This window comes from Pimephales promelas, chromosome 11 (genome assembly GCF_988280905.1).
Source record: "Pimephales promelas chromosome 11, fPimPro1.hap1.1, whole genome shotgun sequence".
Lineage (NCBI taxonomy): Eukaryota > Metazoa > Chordata > Actinopteri > Cypriniformes > Leuciscidae > Pimephales > Pimephales promelas.
The window spans coordinates 13842277-13861222 of NC_142779.1; the positions used below are offsets into that span (position 1 = coordinate 13842277).

Genomic DNA, 18946 nt, shown 5'->3' on the forward strand with positions numbered 1-18946 from the left:
TTCTATTCTATTCTATTCTATTCTATTCTATTCTATTCTATTATAAGGGGCGTAATAGGTCCCCTTTAAGATAAGTGTCCCCACAATGTCAAGGCTACATTGAATAAAATCACCTTAATTACAACACTTCAAATATCGAATCAGCAAATATAATATTAAAACAATTCATACTGTGGTCAACAATTATATAAGGTTCTCTAAAAAACAATGCAATACTAGTAATTATATAATATAAAACAATACGTCAAAGCAAGAATTCATCTAGTCACAGATGACCTATGTTCGGTGTGACGGAAGAGGTCACGTGTGTGTATAACTGGAGGAAATCGTTTCATTCGCTCTGCTGCTGCTCCCCTCAGTGGAAAATATTAGACAGACCGGTACATTTCCGAACCACTACAACACTGTTAAACTGACATTAAATGCGCAGCCATTTTTGATGATCGGCCAGTACCTGACATAGAGGCATGATGCTTTATCAGATGATTATAAACGTTTACACAGGTACAGAGCTAGCAGGTTAGCTGGCGTCTATCAGGACTGCCAGTGGACGACAAGGGAGCCGCTGCTTCATTTCCTCGTTTCTCGGATCGGGAACAAATCCAGCAGTTTAGTGTCGGGAGTTCGGGACGCTCTTATGTTTTGGTATTATGATGAACATGGAGCTGTTTCAAGCTAAAGATCATTATATTATTCAGAGCGGAGATAACGCGCTGTGGTGCAGCAGGAAGGATGGATCTGTGGCCGTGAGACCTGGTAAATTAATGGTTGCATTTTAACTTACTGTGTGCATACTGTGTACATGTGTCTCAATGTTTTCGTTTTCATTGTCTACGCGTAATGTACACGGCACGCTGCTTCAAAACAGAGTGATTTGTGCTCCTGACATGTGAAGACGGATCACTGAGTTGTATAGTTCAATGTATAAACGTTAAGCGATGGACACCCAGCTAAGCGATGTACGTTTTTTAATCTGTCGAGCTAGGCTGCTGTCTTGAAAGATGCCCAGTTGTGGTGTTTACATTACCCTACTCTCAAAGCAGCGTTCATGAAATGAGTTTCAGTGCAAATCTCTGATGTTTTGATCGGATGATGTTGTGATTAAAACCCCTTTTACTATTTACAGACTATATGTGGTTTGGAGTCAGTATTATGTTGGTCAAGGGCGTTTGTTGAGAATCTTAATGGGACAGTTTACATGAAAATAACATTTGTCCTCATTTACTCACCATTTTATTCCAAATCTGTGTAACTATTTTTTATCTGGAACACGAAAGTAGATGCTACAGAATGCTAGGCACCGATTCAGTTACCACTACTTTCATATCATGTTTTCCCCCACACAATAAAAGCGAATAGTGAAAGTGTCACTCCCTAAAATTCTGCTTGACATCTTTCTTGTTCCATGGAAGAGAGCCATACCACACAAGGATGCAAATTGTTGCATCCAAATTATCTTGTTTTGATCTTATACATAATTTGGGCCCAGTTCCAATTGTGCAGGCTTGATCTGTGAATAATAGTATATAACCAGTTTACCGGGGTTACAAATGACCACTGTTTGGGAAGATATGTCAGTAGTGACTAAACATTTAAATGTCCATCAGCTCATCTTGCCAGTGAGTTGGTCTATTTCTAAATATGCTGGATGGTGCTGTTAGATGTCTCACAAGAGAACGATATTTACACAGTTAAAAGGTGAAGGTTAAAGTCAGGGTCAGATATGTGACTGTTCTTCTGGAGAAATTGGTGTGTTCGGGTAAGGCAAAGTAGTGCTAGATAGTCAAATGAGAGTTTTTTGACCAGGCATTAAACCAATAAAGTATTAGGTACCAAAATGTTCTTTAACCTCAGGCAGTTTTGACATCGCTTTTGTGTCATGTATGCATTGTACCAAAAGGTTTGCATACTCAACCACAGGCGTTTTATGGTCACACAGAAAACTAAAAATGCCTTCGTTCTCTCGCACTTTTTTTCCCATTTCCCCTTTGAATGTTAACTTATCCACACCACTATCTTATGCCAAGTCTAAAACTAGATGGTCAGCTCCGTCTGATTATCGGTAAACTTGCAGCCTGCGAAAATTTGAATAAGTTCTAGCGTTTTTTTAGCCATGTGTGTGCAGCCGAGCTGATCAGGTTTAGGTTGCAGTCTGTTCCATTATTTAACTGGATAAGGGTTTCCACTGTATTCATGATGCATAGATACAGTCTCAGTTCTTTTTGACAAATTCCATAGTTGCCAGCATGTCTGGGTGAGTTATACCACCGTATTACTTAACAGTTTGCTTATTATTAAGTCCCAGTCTGTGAAGTGTGGCAGATGAATAGATCATAATAATGTCAAATTAATGGTTAGCCACTTCAAACTTCAATTGGATACTTGTATGAATAGATCAGAATGATACTTTTAATTACAAATTATATTATCATCATAACAATTTGAGTGCAATATAGAATTTAGTTTCAGAATTTCTTGGTACTTGGTAAGTAACTGCGGCTACCAAGATATCATTCAACTCCACGGATCCAGCTGTCCAATGGGCTAGTAGTTGGAGAACTTTCCTCAAACTGGACACAGTGCCAAGCGCATGGTCATTATGGATTGATTTTGGCAACTTCATGATGCAGCTCATCCAGCTCCCACCCATCCATCATCAGACTGTGAATGTCTCTTTCCATTTAGTCAGGAGATGTTTGAGTGCAAGACTGTGACAAATGTGCTAAGAGTGTCCACTTCAAAATGGAACTAGAATGTCTGTCAAAAGATAGTAGGAGCTATTAAGCTACCATTCTCTCAGATACTTCATAAAATGCTGTCTTTGCACATGACATCTCAGACCCTGCTCTTCATTCTTAAAAATGTAGGTGATGCTGATCTCATCTTAAGAGGAATTACTCAGCAATGACTCAGGTGACTCAGATTAGTAGTCATCTTTGTAAGGAACCTGGCTTAAAATGCTTTTGATAGTTTTTTAGATCAAGTATGAGCAGCCACATAACCTTAGAAAGTCAAAGGAAGCTGTGATGGTTCTTCTGTCCCAGATGCAGGAGAGCAATAAAAAAAGAAGAATTTATGTAAGACAAAAATTAATAAAAATATATTTATAAAAAATTGTGTGTGTGTAATTGTAAATAACAAACACATTAAATGTAATAATACATTTAATGAGCAATTAATTAAAAAAAAAAAAAACACTCGAAATGAACAAATATTGTCCAAAATAGTTTTACCACAAAATATTTTAAAACATAAAGTGTGCCTTATCTGAGACCGACACCTAAATGTATAACTTATATTCACATGCTTTGGACAGTCATGGTAACACATCGCATTGTATAAACAGTCATTTTGTAGTGTCAGGAGAAACATGTCAAATGGTGATGGAAACTTTGAAGTGAAGAAGAGACGGTTTCATTCTTGCCTTTATAGTCCGAATTCAGTAAAATTCAAAAAGAAACTGCATACTACAGTGGGCAATGTATAATGTGATGATGCGCAATGCTAGGGCATGTTAATAGGTCATGTAATGCATCAGGGTTTAAAAAAGTACAGTTTGAATCTTCAGCATATGAATACCTAGAATTAATTGTTAATTCCGGGTAAATTGTGAGCAGTGTGAAATCCGAAGCAAGATTATTAGAAGCTGAAAAAAGTTTTGAACACGTATGACTTATTTTAATCCTTCTTTCAGCAACCGACCTCCTGTTAGCATGGAACCCTGTCTGTCTGGGCCTTGTAGAGGGTATTATTGGAAAAATACAGCTTCATGCCGGTAAGTCTGATCATAAGACATATTTTGTGTATAAAGGATGATAATTAACATTTTTAATTCACTGTAATGTTTGCAATGAATTCAGTTGCTCTAAAGCTTATGATCTAACGTTGTTATAGATAAAATACCATTCAGATCCTGATTTAATAGAATATGTGATTTTTTTTTCTTTCTGTAATTCAGTTTGCAGTAGGAAGAAACTGGGTACCAGAGGCACATAATTAACATAATGAAAGGCAGCTCCAGCATCGGAAATGTCAGCTAAATTTGGTTTATTATTATTATTTTTTTGTAATTGCTAAATGTCTCTTAGTGCTTTGTAGCCCATCTGTTCTGATGTCGCTTTAGCAGGTTAAATAGAATGGCATTGAATATTTGCCTTATACACATGCTGTGGTATTTACAAGATACACAGTTCAAAGAATTTTGTCATGAATGATCCATATATAGAAATTTATTTCCATTAAACAAATGACTCTTAATAGCTTAAAAAGGAAGCTCTTGAGAGATTATTGGTATAGAAGTGAAATGATGGTATGTATGATACTTACTTTCATTTCTTCATTTTGTGGCTGATTTGAGAAGTCAACTTCTGTCTATTGTTAACAGGTTGACATTATGTATAATGCCAATCTCTTCCTTTTTCAGAGAAACACTTGCTTTGTCTGTATATATATACATACAGTTTTTCAGGATAAGAGTATCTTGCTACATGCAGTATTATACATGCCTTACTTTGTAACATAATCCAGTGGGTAAACCTGATATTTCCTTGCACTGTTCCTACAAAGCGCCCAGGCTGTTCTCATTCAATTTTCCACCTAAAAGATCTCAGTTGCCTGCTGCAGGATGCGCTTTACTGCTTTTATCTGTTGATTTACATTGAGTTGTCAGTGAAAGTATGACTGCATCTCGTCTCAATGCAAATGTCTTCGAAGTCAATGCTTGCCATTGGAATGAATCATGCCGGATAGAGCAGGAACATGAGGCGTGGAACTCTGCACTCATGACACATTCCCTTCCTCCCCCCTTTTGGGCAGATCTTCCTCTGGGTCTGATCCTGATTCGCCAGAAAGCACTGGTGGGCCAGTTGCCAGGAGACCACAAAGTCTACAAGATCACCAAGATAGTAGTCATTCCACTCTCAGAGGATGAACCACAGGATCTAGAATTAGAGGTGACTAATACTAACTGTTTTGTGCAAACGTTCGCCATGTTGGATTTAATTAAAGTTAGTATGGAATCAAACAAAGACATAGTATAAAAACAGGCTAAATTAACCATTACATTTCATCTTATAGATTTGTTGCTCTAACATTTGAAGAGTTATTTCTTGTCATTATCCATGTTGGTAGAGAGCATTCATTGGATCTGATAGAATTTGCTGGTCTGTCTACCTGAATTCCCACTAACTTGTTCGTGTGCCTAGACACTTTGGCCAAGACTTTAGGTATTTTAGCCCCCTTGTGTAGTAAGTGGTTTACGTGCAATTTGTGAATACCCAGGATTAATTGTAAACCTTGGTAAATTGTGAGCAGTGCTGTGAAATATTAAGCAAGATAAACCAGGATTCTATTTACCAGGGTTTAGAATGACCCAGGGTTAAAAAATAATAATTGAATGACCCAGGGTTAAAGGGGCTATATGTCGAATTCCCTTGTTATTAGTGACACAGGTCTGGATATGTGAGACTATAGCTTGAATTAATCACATTTCTTTGGATTCCTCTGTGACATTACAGTACCGAATGGCTCTTTCTGTAATATCCTGAACATTGTATAAGCATGCATTACATGTCCCGAATCCTTCTCATAAAAATCAGTCTTCAGGCTTTCATAGACAGCCTAGGAAGTCAGGGGTCTCTTCTTTTTAAGTTTCGTTAAAAGCTGTTCACATATTGGCAATAAATAGAGATTAATACATGAAAAAAATGTCATATAGCCCCTTTAAGTTTTTGAAAAAACTTATTTGGAACTGAAAAAAGAAGACTTATTTAGAAGACTTATTTCTTGTAGCAAGCATTTGATCCTAATAGAATTTACCCAAATTCCCACTTGTTAGTGCGTCCCATTTGATGCTTAGACCACAACTTTAGATATTTCAGCCCTCTCGTGTAGTAAATGTTTGACGTATATCTAGTGCAAGAGTAAGTGGTGGTGTGTGTTTCTAAAAGTTCAGAGGATGCATGATGTTTCTAAGGAGTCAGTCTCTCAGCAGAGCATCTGGGATTAAAGGAGATGTTAAACCATGTAAGTGAAACAGTCAGAGGTCACTGTTACCCATTCTCCTGGTGTGCTATCTCTGCTTGAGTAGTTTATCACTGAATAATTGCCTTGAATTACTTTGAGATAGCAGCCTGCCTATGTAGTTTGACTCTTGTTGTCTATTTTAATGGGCACATGAAGCTGCTCTGACATCAGCAGGCTAGTTTTACTATCCATCTTGGCACCCTTTTCATTTTAATTAAAGCAATTACTGTAGCAGCATTTTTCAGATGGACTTTGAGCAGGGAAACATAGATGTTGATGTATTATATATGGATGTAGATTTGTCACCAATGACAGCAGATTGTTAGCAATAACACTAACTCTTTATCAACTATCATCTTTCTTTCTCTCCTTCAGCTCTGTAAAAAGCATCATTTCGGAATCAACAAACCAGAGAAAATCACCCAGTCACCGGACGAGTCCAAGTTCCTGTTAAAGACCCTGAGTCAGATCAAATCGAATGTTGCTGTTCCCATGAAGAAAAAGGTTAATGGGTCAATTCTAGAAATTTTGATCGATATCACATTAAAATGACAAAAATTTTAAGACCAAATATTCCCTGTTTTACCTAATCTGTTTGACATGTTGGCATTGTTGATATAAATAAAATCTGAAAATGTAAAAATAGAGCCCTCTGATTCGCCCATAAATGTACTTGTCTTTAACTTATTATTGTCTCTTTAACCTCCTTTTGTTTGTTCACTCCCATGCAGTATTCCCCTGCCTTTCAGGTCAAGGAGAATAAAGAGAAGGAACGTCTGGAGAAGCGGCTGTTTGAAGAACTCTATAAGATATTCATGGACTCGGATTCATTTTACTATAGTCTGACCTATGACCTAACCAATACAGTCCAGCGACAGGGAGCGTTAGGCAAGTCAGATCAGCCCCTGTGGAAAAAGGTGAGAGTTTATGATTTATATATTTTGAAAGTTAAATGTCTACTAAATGAGTGTTTTAGCTTTGTGGTTTCAAGTTATTATTTAAAAAAGACTGCAAGTATGTAGCTATTAACCATTTATTTACTTCAACTCCTTCGATTTTCCATGAGCAACGGGTTAAAAAAAAGACAAAAGACTAACTTGAGGATAATGAAATTTTAAAATGTCTTTTAATATTGATGTTGGTCGGTGCAGATACTTGAGCAGGAAACTGTTGAGTTTATTTGAGTGATGTTTCACACTCTTTTGCACTTTTCCCACACATACAGGATGCATTATATTTATAGCCAAGCTTAATTTCTCTCTTTTTTAATTGAATAAACCATTATCTTTAGAAACTTCCTGGATATTGCACTAAACAGTCGATCTCTGAAAAATTTGTATCAGTTATTTCTTAAGATATAGCTAACAATGAACAGTGACTGAAGGGAAAAAGCGATAGTGTGTTCACCACAGTATAATTGTTATATATATATATATATATATATATATATATATATATATATATATATATATATGAAGAGTTCAGATGCAAAAGCCTCTAAATGCCATTTGAAATTTTCTTCTTTAATGATGATTTTTATCAAACTTGTATATTTAAGTTCAATAATTTCACTTAAATAACAATTAATAGGTAATTATCATTGCCATTTAAGTAAAATTACTGAACTTTAATATACAAGTTTGATAAAAATCATCATTAAAGAAGAAAATTTCAAATGGCATTTAGAGGCTTTTGCATCTGAACTCTTCATATATATATAAAAAACAAACTACATACTTATTAAAACGTCCTTAATTCAGTGCTTTTTTTGTTGGGCTGTGGTTGTTGTCATTTTCCAATCCCATTCTCCATTGTCCCCGCAGTCATTTCCTGTCTCCCTGCATTTCCTAATAGAAAGTCCATGAAACACAAACATGAACACATTCCATCTGACAAACTCACAGAATACTGATGCCCATATTATGTTTTCTTTTTCTTTTAGGTGGATGATAGATTCTTCTGGAACAAGCATATGGTCAAAGACCTAATTGACTTGCAGGTTGCAAAACTGTTTTCTCAAATTTTCCCGAATCGTAATGGTTAATGTTTTAATATGTAAACAAGCCCTGAATGGTGATGATAAAAAAGCCCTGTTTTGCAGGTGCCTCAGGTGGACTTTTGGGTGATTCCTATCATCCAAGGCTTCGTGCAGGTAGAGGAGTTGGTGGTGAACTACAACGAGAGCTCTGATGAAGAGAGGAGCAGCCCGGAGACGCCTCTGCAGGAACCCACCTGTGTGGATGATATTCACCCTCGCTTCACCGTGGCCCTCATCTCCAGAAGAAGCCGCCACCGTGCAGGTACAGTACATAAGTAAAAAAAGAAATTCAAATTTTCTTTGCGTGCCATCAATATGATGACACATCATCATGTGCTTTCCAATGAAGGAATGCGCTACAAGCGGAGGGGGGTGGATTCAGACGGACATGTGGCCAACTATGTGGAGACGGAGCAGTTAATCCACGTGCACAGTCACACGCTGTCCTTTGTACAAACGCGAGGCTCTGTCCCTGTGTTCTGGAGCCAAGCTGGGTACCGCTACAACCCCAGACCTCGGATAGAGAAAGGTGAGGCGCATCTGTGTAATTCTTTCTTCAAATCATAAATGTGATGTAACTCGCAGCACAGTCTAGCACCTCTTTTTATAGACAAGCTATTATTGTGATACATCAGCTTAGTCATTGTCCTCCTGTGAATGGCATCGGGTGTAAAGCAGGTGAGTTTTCATGGTTTCTGAGTTGAATTGAGAGGATGTTGGGGCTCAGTGGTGATTGCTCTGCACTTTACTGTGACTTTGAGTCTGTGATGCACCTACACCATTGTGCGTTTCCTACATGATGTGTTATCTCAGATGTGTTTTGTTGCAGGAGAGAGGGAAACTATGCCTTATTTTGCCTCTCACTTTGAACAGCAAGTTGAGATTTACAAAAAACTGGTAAGATGTGTTTAAAATGGCAATAATACTGATATTGAATCAAATACTAATAGTTATTTTAATGTACAGTAGTATGAGAGTAGGGCACATAATATATAATAGAAGTACTTATTATTACAATTTGAAATAACTTTATTTTACTATATATTTAAAATGTATTTTTTTCCTGTGATGGTATTTTTCATGTCTTCTGTGTCACATGATCCTTCAGAAATCATTCTCATATCCTGATTTGGTGTTTATTTTTTAAACAAATTTCTGACACTAAACCTTTTCGTTTTTTATAGAATTGAGACAGAACACAAATGTTATAATGTCAAAATTAATATTATTGGTCAAAACAAATTGCCTGAATTAATCATAATTGCAGTAGTCAAAAGATTAACAGCCCTTACAAAAAGCAATAAATATCATCCTTCTATTTTATCAGGTCATCATTAATTTAGTGGACCAAAATGGACGTGAGAAGATGATTGGTGATGCTTACCTCAAACAAGTGCTCCTGTACAATAATCCCAACCTAACATACGTTTCATTTGACTTCCATGAGCACTGGTAAGATAACCAACCTTGTGACTTTTATAAAATAGCCTGTTATGGTCAAACCTCAACAACAAGTTTTCTCCTTTGTCACTTCCCAGTCGAGGGATGAAGTTTGAAAATGTGCAGACTCTCACTGATGCCATCTATGACATTATCACAGACATGAGATGGGCCTGGTGAGTCTTTCATTGGCCCTTTAGTTCTCTCATAAAAACTACTTTTGGTCCTGAGTTAGTCAATATCAGCTGGACTGCTGGTTGATTATAATCGATCTAATTTGACTTGCAAATAGGGTGGACCAAGCAGGAGTCATCTGCCAACAGGAAGGCATCTTCCGGGTTAACTGCATGGATTGCTTGGACAGAACTAATGTGGTACAGGCCGCTATAGCCCGTGTGATCATGGAGCAGCAGGTATGCAAATTCACATTTGAGATTGTAACATTCTACACAACATTCTATTTTTGGATAAGATCATATGCTAAATGCCTTAAGGTGTAAATAAAACTGTGGTTTCTAGGAGCGCTGCAATACCACACCCACAGAACAGTGTAGTGTCTTTGCCTCTCTCAGATGCTTTCAGTACATTCAAAGAGTCTTTTCATCTGTTTGGTTCCAGCTAAAAAAACTTGGTGTTATGCCACCTGAGCAGCCACTACCCCTCAAGTGTTACAGAATCTATCAGGTGATGTGGGCCAACAATGGAGACATCATTAGCCGTCAGTATGCTGGCACAGCTGCCCTAAAGGTAAATAGACTGAATGCCTGCCATTGATTTTATACTGTCCCCATTTTCCATTTACACCACCAACTGTCAGCATATAGTATCTAGATTGCAGATTGACAAGTCAGTAATCTTTTGACCATTCATTCATTATATAAATCATCTAAATATTATGTAAATCATTTATGTACTTAAAGTAATTATCCACAAATAAATGAATCATGAATTTACTTAAAGGTGCTATATGTATTTTTTTAGCGGCCTCTATCGGTGATGTTTCAGATTGCAACTAATTTTTACTAGAGCGCTCATGCTCTTGCGTGTGCTAGAACACAAGATCGAGCTCTCACGGTACATGGCCACACTGAGACTTTTAACACACCGGAGAAAGCATCACACAACATGCTGGCAGAAAATCCGACCCGGAGACTTCACATAAAAATAGGAATACTGGCCTTCAGAGGTAATAGCAAAACCCAACAAATGGATCATTGTAATGTGTGATCACAACCCCTTCACACAGGCAATAAAAAAACATTCATTTTTGAAGAAAAGTTACATATAGCACCTTTAAGTAATTAATTATGGGTATAACCATTAATTAATGGTTTTGTAATTAAGTTGGGAATCCTACAGGAATTCCCACTGCATCTCTATTTTAAACTAAAGCCTTTAGTTTCATAACATAACTGAAGTAGGACAATGATGACCACCCAATAAGCTTGTCCGCTTAGTCTGTGCAATCTCTTGTGTAGGGAGATTTCACACGAACAGGAGAGCGAAAGTTAGCTGGGGTGATGAAGGATGGTGTGAACTCAGCTAATCGTTACTATCTGAACCGCTTCAGAGATGCCTACCGACAGGCCGTCATTGGTGAGCATTTGAATCCTTATTATGTATTTTTGATTTTAAGCACACAGTGCTATTAGCACGGCTTAGTGCCTCATCTGCCATGTACTGTATCTCTGATCCTTCCAGACCTCATGATGGGACATCCAGTTACAGAAGATCTGTACTCCATCTTCAGCAAAGAGAAGGAGCATGAGGAGAAAGAGAAGGAGAGCCAAAGAGGAGCTCAGGAGCAGGTCAGCCTCCTGCTGCAGACGTACATGCAGATGCTGTTACCTGATGATGAGAAGTTCCACGGTGGATGGGCTCTTATAGACTGTGATCCAAGGTGGGAGCCCTCAACTTCATCATACAGTGCTTTTAGGAGAGTTCTCATTCCAAGCCAGTTGTATGATGCAGTTTCAGAAAAAGAGGCTGTATTAGGGGGCTGCACACACAGGATGCATTTTTGCATTCAAATACACAAGACACTTCTAGTAAAAAATGTTTCTCTAACTTGAGTGCCATATTTTTAGAATGCTCTGTAGTTAATTCATATTTTGTGTATCTAATTCATATTTTTAGAATTAGATGTTAGTCTAATCCACATTTACAAAGACAAATAATGAAAAAGCAGCAGTGGAATACAGAAATGTGTTCTGCGTGAATGGCCCTTAACTGTGTAATCACTTTTTTTCTTTATTTGGAAATATTCATTACAACCGATGGATAAAAAAATACAGTACAAAAAATGAATTGCACTAAAAAAAACCTGTTATAATGCTAGGATCTATTGTAGAGCTTGATTTTTAAAAGAAAATCATATGTTTAGTGTATTCTTCCTCCTACAGTTTGTTGTCGAAGGCTCAGAGGTACTTGTGCATATTGTTTTTTCATATTTGGACAATTATTGTTGGGTGAGGGAGCCATATTTCCTCAAAGCTTTTGAGCATCTTTTGGTGGTAGGCCATGGTGATATATGCCTGAAAACTGTTACTGATTGGGTTGGAATTCTTCTTAAATCTTTGCAAATTAAAAGAGGTTAGCTCTGACAATAATATGTAATGCTTATTTGAGTAAATCTTTTTTACAAGATATGCTCGAATAAGAATAATATATTATGGTCAGAGTTAAAGCTCCCCTGACATGGAGTTATTTTATTATTTTATAATGTTTCCTGGGTTGCCCTTATAACGTTAGTATGTTTTTTTTAGATCAAAAATAGTCATAATTTAGAAATAAAAGGCATTTTTCCTTGCCTGATTTTAACCTCTGATTTGAACGCTCTGTTTGAAGGGGTGTGTCCACTGTGGGATTCAGTGTAACCGCCCACTGATGTGATTGGCTGACATGCTTGCGAAATAGCTACATATTACATGTGAAACTCTCTCGAATACATTTACTACAGCTATTATACGTTTTACTATTACAGCTATCGAGATTAACGAATCGTGAGAATTTTTTAAAGTATTTAGAGATCTATTCCCATCACATAAATGTTGCAGAGATGAGCATTGAGCAAGCAGATGACAGTCTGTTAATCGCGAGAATGAAGATATTATCATTGCAACGCAGTTTCTGCACTCTCTCTAATGCTTTCACCAATGCAAACACGATGATGATGTACATGAAGAGCTTCATTATGCAGTGTAACGTGCGTCATTAATTTCATAATGAGTTGTCCAGACTCCAGATAAACTCGCAGAAATGGAAACTTGTGGAAGTATTGTTCTTTGATCGCTTTCTGTATAATTTGTTCACAATTTAAATAAGATTATTTTCATCCTACTAAACGAAACAATGTGAAGTTGATATTTTAGTCACTGGCTTGACTTATGCATAAACAGTATTGAACGATTTTGAGAGAAAGATTACCTGTCTGAACTTGAACTCTAAACAATTAGGCTACACATCGATTTATTTTCAGACGTTCATCGAGGCCAGCTCTGTATAGACCATTTCACAAGATGTAAACAACACTGGTCCAGAAGCACTTCCTGTTTCAGTTTGTAACTGTTTTCTTTATTTCACATGTAAAGAAAACATCTTAAAGATGTTTGTTTAACTTTTTGATTCAGTTTTAAATGTTCTGTTGGTTGTATTTTATCCCAGCTTTTATGTAGTGTTAAAAAACTGAAACAGGAGATGCTTCTGGACCAGTGGTGTTTACATTTTGTAAAATGGTCTATTGACCCAAGTTGAGGAAACAGTCGTCGTGAAATGTTTGGACCATACAAAACTTTGAGAAGTTGTCGTCGCATTTCCAGAGAAAATAAAAGTAACCCATTGTTTCTTCAGAGGCTCGGATGAAGGAACTAAAAAATTATTTGGTGTTCGTTTGTACATCCGAACACTGATCAACTGCCATGCTTCACTCCTTTGCAAGCCATGATATCTCTCGAGGAAAAACTCAAATCGCGCTCGTACTTCCTAGCTCATTTTCTCATGGGCGAGCGGAGCCAAATTCTCTGGGCGGGCAAAGCAGAGAAAAGGGAGGTTACCTTTCCACTGTATGACGTCATACTGGGGAGATTCAAGATCAGCCCGTCTGAGCTTTCATTTTCTCAAAGGCAGAGAAAGACAGCCAAAGCTCGGTTTACCCTGATTGAAATTTATAGCCACTGGGGGACCATATACAGGCTAGGGGAACTCATATTAACGTTAAAAAAACCCAGAAAGGGAAAATTTCATGTCATGGGACCTTTAACCACAGATGATTAAATACATTCTAGTAAAATGTCATGCATTTTGCATTTCCATTTGTTTCTTTTTCTCCTATATGCGCAGGGTTTAATGGTAATATTCATGAGCCTAACTTTGAAGATTTTGACCTTTTATTGTGCTGCTGTTGCTTTTTTCCACACTTTTAGTCTTATAGATGCCACCCATAAAGATGTTGACGTTCTTCTGCTGCTGTCCAACTGTGCATATTATGTAGCCTAGTAAGTGCATTTTCTCTCAAAATTTGTGTTTTTTCAAATAAGAAATCCTTTTTTCTTGGCATTGATTTAGTAATGCCGCTTCACTTTGTTGTTTCTATTTAGTTATGATGAGGAGGCAGACAAAGTCAACCAGTACCAGAGACTCAGTTTAGAGGGTCTTGAAAAGATCGAAATTGGTAATAGCTTGTAGATAAACTTGTGAGTGTAATTTTTGTCAATATAATGTTCTGTGATATGACAGTTAGCCAATGTTGGTTTTTGTAGGGCCAGAACCAACTCTTTTCGGAAAGCCTAAGTACTGCTGCATGCGGCTGCACTATAAGAATGGGGAGATAAGCGGTTACTTCCATACGCTGAGGGCTGTCGCACGGAATCCAGAGGATGATGGGAAAGGTTTGTGCTGGGATACCATGATTTGTTGTGGCACTAGTTCAGATTCTGTATTGCGTAATTCTGTGAATGACATTGTGGGTTAAGTTGGTAAAATATATAACTTGGCCTTGTGTATACTGGTGTAGCTTGAACAGTTTTGTGTTTGTTAAATAATTGATCCTTTCCTCTGCACTTGTTGGGTTGTTTGCATTTCAGACACACTCCAGTGCATTGCTGAAATGCTTCGTATTACAAAGCAAGCTATGGGGCTTGACGTTCTAGTCGTTGAAAAGAAACTAGAGAGGTAAAATAACTTTTGTATTTAACATTTTTAAGGTTTTTACCTTATTTACAAAAGACACAAAGGCTCTGTTCACACATTTTGTTCAAATATCTGATTTCAAAATAAGTTATGTGTCTGCACATGCAACAAATGACAAACAAATGACAAAAAGATCAAAGAAAAAAAGAAGACTGAGACACGTTAACAAAAATCGGGTTTAAAAATAGATTTAATTTGTTCTTTTTTCACATTAAGACTACAAAAACCTAAAGAGATTTTTTTTCTGGCTCTTTTGAACATTCAAATTGTTGATTAATCTTGCTTTTAATTACATTGTTTCAGGAGACACAGCAAACCACATGAGGATATAATGGGAATACAAGGAAAAGCCGTGGACCAAGTCCTTGGGTCAGGTTTGGCCCAAGGCAAAAGTTTCCTTTTGAACAAGTTCTCATCGCTCAACCAGAAAGTGAAGCAGACAAAGACTAACGTCAACATTGGAAACTTCAAGCCCTTGGGGAAACTGGGGACCTTCTCTAAGCCTGAGGTGAAAGTGGACTTCCTCAAGCCTAATTTACATATGAACCTCTGGAAGTCAGACAGCAGTTTAGAGACCCATGATGGCAATAGTGGTTCGGCAGCCCTGAAGGACCTTAAAGACAAACATTCGGATGAGATTTCCTCTGATTCCGATTCCTACAACTCGGATGAGCTGCCATGCTCGGGCTCTCGGGAAAACGTAGACTATGTGCTTCCTAGCTGTGGAATTGTAGCATCTGCACCACGACTTGGCAGTCGCTCGCAGTCAATTGGCAGCGTCGAGCTTGCTGTGCCCTCTGTCATTCGAGTCACTGGCTGTGATAATAAGACTGCGGATAGCTTGTCAGTTGGCCCAGATGGCCAGTCTCCTGGGACAGCCTCGGAGGCAGAGGAAGCCATTCTGATTGACTTCGGGACACCTATTGATGCTTACTGCCAGCAGTTTGTCCAGGATGCTAAGATCAAACCAATAGAGGTGTTCGAGGAAGTGGCTCCAGCACCCAAACCGCAAGCACCTCAAGCCCCTTCAGCTCCTGACACAAGACTGGGGACTTCAAATTACCAACAGCAACTCCCTCGCCCATCTCAACTTGAGGTGGAGACCTCCGTCCAAGGGGCAAATCTACTGACTGTCCAGCCTGCAGGCTCAGCCACATCATGCGGGTCACAAAAGAGTTTGGAAGGCATCACAGGACCCTCGCCGGCAGACAGCAACGGAAGCCGCGTGGTGTCGCCCTTTGCGAAGATCAGAAGCTCCATGGTGCAGGTGGCTAGTTTTACCCAGGCCGGACTTACCCAAGGCATCAACTTTGCTGTAGCTAAGGTGCAGAAAAGCCCAGAGACAGACGCTGTCAACGAAACCCAAGAGAACGAATTGCGAGCGATGTTTACACAGTGCCAGACCAGGATCATTCAGATATAGTGTGCTTAGCAGATGCATTTTTAGTGTTAGACTTCCTGAAAAGTAATGTAGCATAAGCTCAGTAATGGTAGCATAAGCTCACAGAAGTCAAGCCACACCACTAGTTTCCCCTTCAGTTAACCAAACCAAAGTTTACAGCCAGTGTTTAGTAGTAAGTAGTACGTCTAAGATTAACCCGACTGTGCCCCTGAGTCCAAATCGAATCCTAAACATTTATATGTTGCTGGTTTGCATGTTAAAAAAAGCAGGTAACTCTGAGCTATATTAGGACAGGCAAGTTGTATTGCATGTCATGAAGACCCAATACCTAGATACGTCATGTCATGTGACCCCATTTGTGCAGTACAATTCACTGGCTGTTATAGCTGTAACTAAAACCTTTTTCGATTGGAATATCTATCAGTGGGCAGCTTAGACAACCAGATAATACAGTTATATGGATATCTTTGATGTGGTGTTTGTCATAAAAATATACCAAAATAGGACCACAATAGTTGTGTAGGATCTATGGTCAAATTATATTATTCAACTAAGTATTATATGTAAGTACTGTAGCAGTTTCCTTTAGTACTCAACAATTAAGATGTTTATAGAGAGAGAGAATTATATTTACATGCTCTTAAGTTTATAATCATAGCTGATGGAAACAATCCCTCTCCAGTTCTTTTGGGCTCCGTAGATGTATTCACGCAGCGAAATAGTTTGACTAAATCATGACTTAAACTGATATTTATTGTCACACGTTGGTTTTGAGAAAAGTTTATGTCTTAAAATTCTTTTTATTTCATGTTTTTCAGTTGTATGATGTGACAGTGGTCTGCCGATATCTTAAAAGGCTTAAAACGTACGTTGGGGAACGACCTGTTTTAAGTACCTGTAAAAACATCAAGTTTATTTGCTAAGGCATTGGACTCACGTATGCATAAATTACTTTTGACTAGTATTTGACACAGGTCTGATGCAGGGTACCCATGACACAACTTTTTGCACTCTTAAATGGCAAGAGCAAGACTTATCAGATTGCTAAATGCCAAGTCTACCTATAAAAGTCATTTAGGTTACATTTATGTTCTATCTTTAGTATCCATGTGATGTCTTTAGATTCGCTCTAGCCATTTGGTTCAAGATCAAGAAGTGATACAGATTGGGTTCTTTTGGTTTCAAATATATTCTAAATGCAGAAAGAACATAAAGCCTTACTGGGTGATATCCAGTAGAACCTAGGTTAATTATGCATTATTTAATGATGTTTAAGTGCAGATCTTGTGGGACTGATCTTTCTGAATTAAGCGACTTTGAAATAGTTCAAAATCTTATGGGCTACATATCTAAATAAGACGATGTGGTTTCAAGTGAACATCAGTGAGAAAATTGTATTGGCTTTGAGGGCTGGTTTACAAGGTCTTTGGGCTGCAGTTTGTTTTTCAAACAAGCTTTTTTCACAAGCTTTGTTTCTTACACGCATCATTTCTTGTCTTTCTCTCACATGTACTGTAGCATAGATAGAGTGCTGTGCAAGACACTGGTTTACACAATGCTGTTGCAATAGTACATTCAGACTTTCCTGTAGCTGGTACGTGGTTCTGAGATTGGAACTGTCTGAGCTTTAATATATGGTGGCTGTTATGCAATAGTGATAAATACATGCGCAATAGGTTTGGTGGTAACTGGACTTTTTTTGTTACTTTTTTTTTTTTTTTTTTACTATTTAAGACAGCATGCACTGGACTGCATCTACCCTGTTCTGTTTTGAACTTGAAATGCTCTTATTTGGTGGAGGATCTCTTGGTTTGGTAGTGGGGATAGATTTTGTATGTATGATTTTTTTTAATTTTCTATGCATAAAGACTTGCACTGTCTCTGTGGTTGTTCCCCAACATCTTATAATGTTGCAAAATGTCACAAAGTGCTTTTGAATACACTTTTTATTTTCAATGTATGTAACTGAACTGACATGCATCGTATTATATTTTGTCCAACAGTCTTTTGTTTCAAAAGCACATCATTTCCAGCTTCTTCCCATTGAAGAGAACATCCTCCATATTTTTTGGTGAATTGTTTTAATCTATTGTACCCCATTTTTTTTTTCCAGAGTATTTATTCCAAATTCATGTTCTCAAGTGTATTCCCTAGTATTTTCCTATGTTAATCATAATTTTGTTAACTGCTGTATTTTAAAATGTTATGGGCTGTACCTGGGAGGCTTTTTAAGTAAATAATTAAGAAAGATTGTCATTTTGATTCATTTACAACTTTGATGACAGATTAACTAGAACACAAGCTTTCACTAGTTCGAAGTCATTCATCTCCAAATACTGCAGATTTCACTTGTGAAATGTTTCTTCCTAACACACTGCTCTCACAGTAAACTCTCCTTACAGTGTCGGTATGTGGTTCCTTCTAATGAAGTCCTTCTGGTTGCCCAGAGCTACACTGCAAAGCTACATTCTTTGCATTCAGATGTAGCATGAGAGGTTTGTGACTCCTTCACTCAGGTTATAACAGAGAGGAATAGGCTGGTGTTGCCTTGCCCGAGACATTTAACATTAACGTGTGAGCACTGGCACTTTCAGGCTTTTGCTATTTTTAAATCTAAACATGCTGATGAACCTAAGGCTTTTCAATTGCATGATTAATATTGATGGCAATACAGCAAAACAACTGTTAGTTTGTTGCCATTCTTATATTTGGTAATGCTAAACAGATACAACTTATTAGTAATGTAAATTAGTAAATGTTGAAATTAACATTTAAGATTAAAGATTTTTTCATTGTTGGTCAGTTTAACTAATGGAGGTTAACATATGGAACCTTACTGTAAATCATCATCCCAT

At 37.7% G+C, this 18946-nt stretch overlaps 1 protein-coding gene across 2 annotated transcripts; it reads left to right on the plus strand.

Moving 5' to 3' along the window:
- The first annotated feature begins 309 nt into the window (after window positions 1-309).
- On the plus strand, window positions 310-18501 carry inpp5f (inositol polyphosphate-5-phosphatase F). 2 transcript variants are annotated; one of them, XM_039672583.2, is made up of 20 exons: window positions 310-756; window positions 3695-3775; window positions 4816-4952; window positions 6400-6528; window positions 6756-6941; window positions 7967-8023; window positions 8126-8324; window positions 8412-8591; window positions 8892-8959; window positions 9390-9514; window positions 9601-9678; window positions 9795-9915; window positions 10121-10249; window positions 10981-11098; window positions 11204-11402; window positions 13924-13995; window positions 14098-14171; window positions 14260-14388; window positions 14584-14671; window positions 14993-18501. In XM_039672583.2, exons 1-20 carry the CDS (start codon window positions 651-653, stop codon window positions 16110-16112), a joined length of 3396 nt encoding a protein of 1131 aa, XP_039528517.1. In that variant the 5' UTR covers window positions 310-650; the 3' UTR covers window positions 16113-18501. The 2 variants fall into 2 exon arrangements, with proteins under 2 accessions (XP_039528517.1, XP_039528518.1); XM_039672584.2 differs by having other exon boundaries at window positions 6774-6941.
- Window positions 18502-18946: the final 445 nt, after the last annotated feature.